Source organism: Poecilia reticulata, chromosome 18 (genome assembly GCF_904066995.2).
Source record: "Poecilia reticulata chromosome 18, P_reticulata-male-v2, whole genome shotgun sequence".
Lineage (NCBI taxonomy): Eukaryota > Metazoa > Chordata > Actinopteri > Cyprinodontiformes > Poeciliidae > Poecilia > Poecilia reticulata.
Window position 1 is genome coordinate 14,755,590 of NC_088847.1, and position 4,669 is coordinate 14,760,258.

At 41.6% G+C, this 4,669-nt stretch overlaps 1 protein-coding gene across 2 annotated transcripts; it reads left to right on the forward strand.

Annotated features, from left to right (window-relative positions):
- The first annotated feature begins 366 nt into the window (after nucleotides 1-366).
- Nucleotides 367-4,154, forward strand: LOC145548538 (uncharacterized). Of its 2 annotated transcripts, none has more exons than XM_081599073.1 (3): nucleotides 367-740; nucleotides 1,391-1,635; nucleotides 3,965-4,154. In XM_081599073.1, the coding sequence occupies exons 1-3, from the start codon at nucleotides 716-718 to the stop codon at nucleotides 4,097-4,099; spliced, it is 405 nt and encodes a 134-aa protein (XP_081455199.1). In that variant the 5' UTR covers nucleotides 367-715; the 3' UTR covers nucleotides 4,100-4,154. The 2 variants fall into 2 exon arrangements, with proteins under 2 accessions (XP_081455199.1, XP_081455198.1); XM_081599072.1 differs by having other exon boundaries at nucleotides 371-740; nucleotides 1,324-1,635.
- The last annotated feature ends 515 nt before the right edge of the window (nucleotides 4,155-4,669 follow it).

A 4,669-nucleotide genomic window follows, 5' to 3' on the forward strand; every position in this document is an offset into this window, starting at 1 on the left:
AGCACAGTGACCGTTGTGACCACTGTGGATAAGCTCTACACTAAGCTGATAGCGGCAGAGCAAGCTGCTTTTGAATTGGAAAAAATTGCAACACATTGATAAATCAATATTTTGAATCTCCCACATCACCCAGCAGGAACTTAGCTAGGCAGCCCCAGATAACTTTTAATAGCAAGTTCTTCCAACACTGCCTTCTTTCTGCTTACTTTGAATCCAATACATTTTAACTATGGTCTACACTGTGTTTCTGTATCGAAGCTTTTTGAAATGAAGCCGCCAGATCATAGTTCTACATGTTGCCATTCTGTACTCTGTTTGTCCGAACGTCCGGGCAACTGGCGGGCTCATAAAATATTAATAAGCAAAAGTGACGTAACTTGCGATAAACGCCATTAAATCCCCGCGCGCTCCGTCCGTGGCACCATAAACACCACCGTTTCCTTTCGCACAGACACGCACATTCCGTTTGTGTGTCTTCTTTTTTTTTTTTTTTTTTGCTTTTGTTTTTCGTTTTTGTTTTTTTAGGCCAAGGGGAAGACAGGTGGTCGTTCTTTCGAGTTAGACTTTGTTTCTCCTCGGCTCGGTTTCTATCGGCGGCTTTACCGACCTGACTGCAAATGGCAGAGGAGAGGAAGCAGCCGTTAACCAATTCAACGGCGTCGAGCTCGACGCAGACCGGGAGAGCGGTGGCCCTGGCCCGGCTACTGCACCAAGAATGCATCCAGCTGCTTCAACTATTCGTGAGTTTTCCCGCTCTCCAGACCGTTCCGATATATGCGGTTTGTCCCTGTGCTAAGACCGTTAGCTACCGTTTTATTGAATGTAAAAAAGGTGAACTTCAGTGCGAAATGTAATCAGCAGCATGCATCCGTATATCTCTGATCTCCCTGCTTTATGGATTTTCAGCAATTTTCCTTCTTGGAGGTTTGATTCATTACCAGAAAACCTTGTAATCAAATCAAACAATAAATTCAGCATTATTCCCACATTTAGTATACATATAAAACAAAACAATTGTTTAAAACAAAATAATTTCAGACAACATAATAAGTTAAGTGTCAAGCTAAACTTCCACCCCACAGAGCACACGTCCCTAGGGTCTTCCCCACACAGCTCCTTCAGACTAGCAGCAGCAATTGGCAAACCTGGTGGTGACTACACATCTGATAATGCATTACTTAAACCAAAATACTAATAAATGTTTAAAACATAATATTGCATTATTCAAAACAAAAATAATTCTTTGCACTTCACATAATGTAGATAGAATTTTATCATAAATTCCTCAAGAACATGTCTGGGTATATATATTTTTTCCCTTAGAAAAAGAGGGAGACCTCCTTGTCGGACCAAACCCCAGACGGTGTACGTATGGTGTCTTTGTCCTCAGAGACAACAAAGTCCAGTGTAGAGGAGCAGGTGCGGCTGCTGCACTCGGCTCTGCGACAGTGTCTGGGGATGCTCCACCGTGTCATCCAAAAGGAGGAGGAGGAGCTGGGCCAGCAGGGAGACGGCTATGAGACCCTAAAAGCATGTGTCCAGGCACGTCTGGAGAATCTGCTCTGCACCACCAAAGATCTGCTGAAGAGCAAAGATTTGACCCTGGAAGTGGTTCAAGATCAACAGTGTAATGAGGTGAAGTATCCTGTTTGGATTCAAGCCACTTGCCAGATCTTCCTTTGAATTAAAGTATCTCACTTTTCCACTTCTCCACTTTTTGTGTCTGTGCCGGTTAGAGGCCGCCTGAGCCAGATTTGTTTTCCGGTAGTAAATTTGGCGTGGCTGCTCTCAGATTTTCATACATACTTCAGGGGTAGAATTAGCAGCACCAAGCAGGGTAGGCTCTGAAACAATTTGATTAACAGCTGACCGCATTCATTGATTGGCTCGTGATTTACATCACTGAAAATGGGGAACAAAATTTTGCGTTTAGCACTTTACGCTTAGCTGTGGACGGTGGACATGCCGTCTGCTATCAAGAGAGCTTCTCAGTATGGAGGAGTTTAATTACCAGCTTAATCAGGAGCAGCGGCAGGAACACATGCAGTAACTTTTACAGCAGAATGATTTAGCAGCATTGCTAGCTGCCCGTCTCTCTGAAATACGGACAGTAATAAAGAAGAGAGAAACTGTGCAGCTGTGATCAAACATCTTGCATTGTTCCGGTGCCAAAGGCGCAGCGTCCATGTGGCTCCAAGGACTTCAGGCCTGTGGTGCTGACGTTCCACTTCATTAAGACCCTGGAGGAACCCATCCTGGATCAGCACCGGCTTCTTGAGTATACCACACTTGGACCCCTGGCAGTTTGCCTGTCAGCCCAAACTTGGAGTTGTGGACACCATCATCTTTCTGCTGAATCGTGTGTACACTCACCTGGACCAGCAAGTGAGCACTGTGAGAATGATGTTTTTTGACTTCTCCAGCTCTACTATTGGCCTGGACAGTGAACTATCTGACTGGCAGACCATAGATTGCAGGCTACAACACTGTATATCAGACTGACGCCAACAGACTGATCCGCGAGGCCAACGACTTTGGAGAGAAGCTTGACACTGACAGTGGTGTCGGAGAGAAGGATTCTGTCCAAGGTGCAGGTCATCTTGGACGAGTCTCATCCACTTCATGACAGGCTGGTGGGCCACAGGAGCACCTTCAGCCAGAGACTGACAGCACCAAAATGCACCACAGGAAATAATTCCTGCCTGTAGCCATCAGATTGTACAACGCCCAACTCTGAGTGTCTTTAATCAAACTTTTTTCTGGACTCGTATACAGATTTATTTATTGATTAATATACTTTCTTGTTATTCGTTTGTTTGTTTATATTTAGTCATATTTAAGTATTATTTAATTATATTTACTTACAATATCATACTTATGAATATATATATATATTTTAGAAATTGTATATACAGTAGCTCATGGTTACATTTGTATTCACTAATATTTAACACCTTGGATGGAGTAGCTCGTCAACAAATAAGCAGTTTCTTCCCTTCAAATTTAAATTAATCAGCGTAACCCAAACGTGTTGCTGTCTTCACCAGTGAAACCAAGTGTGATCAAAATCAGGTCACGGACAATGGAATGTTCTTCAAGGTTAATTTGATGTGGGATGAGAGCTCACAACTATTTCATTAGTGTGTGGGAGACACATGCATGCAAAAGTCTCCATCATAGTTCTTTCGCTTCTTCATGTGATTGTACCTTCTTTTTTTTTCTCATTTTATAAATCAATATATACTGCTCAAAAAAATAAAGGGAACACTTAAACAACATAATATAACTCCAAGTAAATCAAACTTCTGTGAAATCAAACTGTCCACTTAGGAAGCAACACTGATTGACCCGACGAGGGTCCCCGTTGTCAATCAGTGTTGCTTCCTAAGTGGACAGTTTGATTTCACAGAAGTTTGATTTACTTGGAGTTATATTGTGTTGTTTAAGTGTTCCCTTTATTTTTTTGAGCAGTGTATTTGTCAATATATTTATCTAGCAATAGCACGGAGCAAAATATTCTCTTTCCCACAGCTCATTCAAAATTACATCTAACAATATAAAACAAGAGATATTTAATAAGCAGAGATAATTAAAATGTACCGATCATTTCAAAGTTACTAAGGGTGTGTACAACAATCAGACTGCAGTAATTTATGAATAAAAACACTTTTCCAGTTTGTCGCTTCCTTGATTAATAATAAACATAATCTGTTTTTCTGCATTTGAGGTTGGATTTCTCCACTGTAACTGTTTTATTCTGATGTGTTTTGTTTAATAAAACATGATATCTTCACAACTGAATCTAGAGTTTGACCAATAGTCAGGGAGCTTATGTAGCCTGAATTCATAATAGGATGGAATTTTGTATTTTTTTTAGTATGGCTCAAACACAGAATGATTCCTTTGCCCTGTCTCTCCCTACTGACAGACGTGATGCTTTGTTTTCCTCCTCTTCTCTGTCTAGGAAGTTGATAGCATGGGGGGAAGCTTTGGCCTAAAAATGTGGACCTACCGTGTGCTGTTGGAGCTCATCCACTGGGCCGACCACGCTGCAAAGACCCTGCATGTTTTACACACAGAGAGGGAAGGAGCAAAGTAGATCTGACTCTTTTTCGTTTCACTCCGGCAACATTAAACAAACCTAATCAACACTACCGACCAGCTTCTTCTTCAAAATATTCCTATTTAAACATGCAAACAGTATGTTTTATAATGTATAGAGTGCAAACACTCTATACACTTGATGTCTAAAAACTCCTTAACAAAGCCACGTAAACAGCTTTTCCCAGACACTGGCATTTCCACAGCAAGTGTTAAAGTGACCTCTGGTTTGCCGTGTTGGTATTTCCTTTGACAACGAAAATTCTTGCAGGGCTTGTAAATAAGTTTGGTCCAAGAGGTGACCGAGTTAGATGTTTCTTTTTTTCTTTGAATGCTGTATAAATGTAGTCTGGTAAAAACCACCCACCTTGCTTTGTATAGAGGGTCTGGATGTTGAGAAACAACTGCTTTCCTGGAGACGTGGACTGTGTTGAGGTTTTAAATTTTACCCAATTGCTTATGTTTGCCTGTGACGTGTGTATCGTGCCAGGCAGCACGGAGACATCCGCACAACTGAAAGAGCATTGGCTCATATTTACACTGATCTTCTTTGGCTTTTTCTGCATAC

Coding starts and splice junctions, on each gene's coding strand:
- LOC145548538 (XM_081599072.1), top strand. CDS start 618: ATGGCAGAGGAGAGGAAGCAGCCGTTAACCAATTCAACGGCGTCGAGC. Junction 741..1,323: donor TCCAGCTGCTTCAACTATTC/GTGAGTTTTCCC, acceptor TTTTTCCCTTAG/AAAAAGAGGGAGACCTCCTT. Junction 1,636..3,964: donor AAGATCAACAGTGTAATGAG/GTGAAGTATCCT, acceptor TTCTCTGTCTAG/GAAGTTGATAGCATGGGGGG.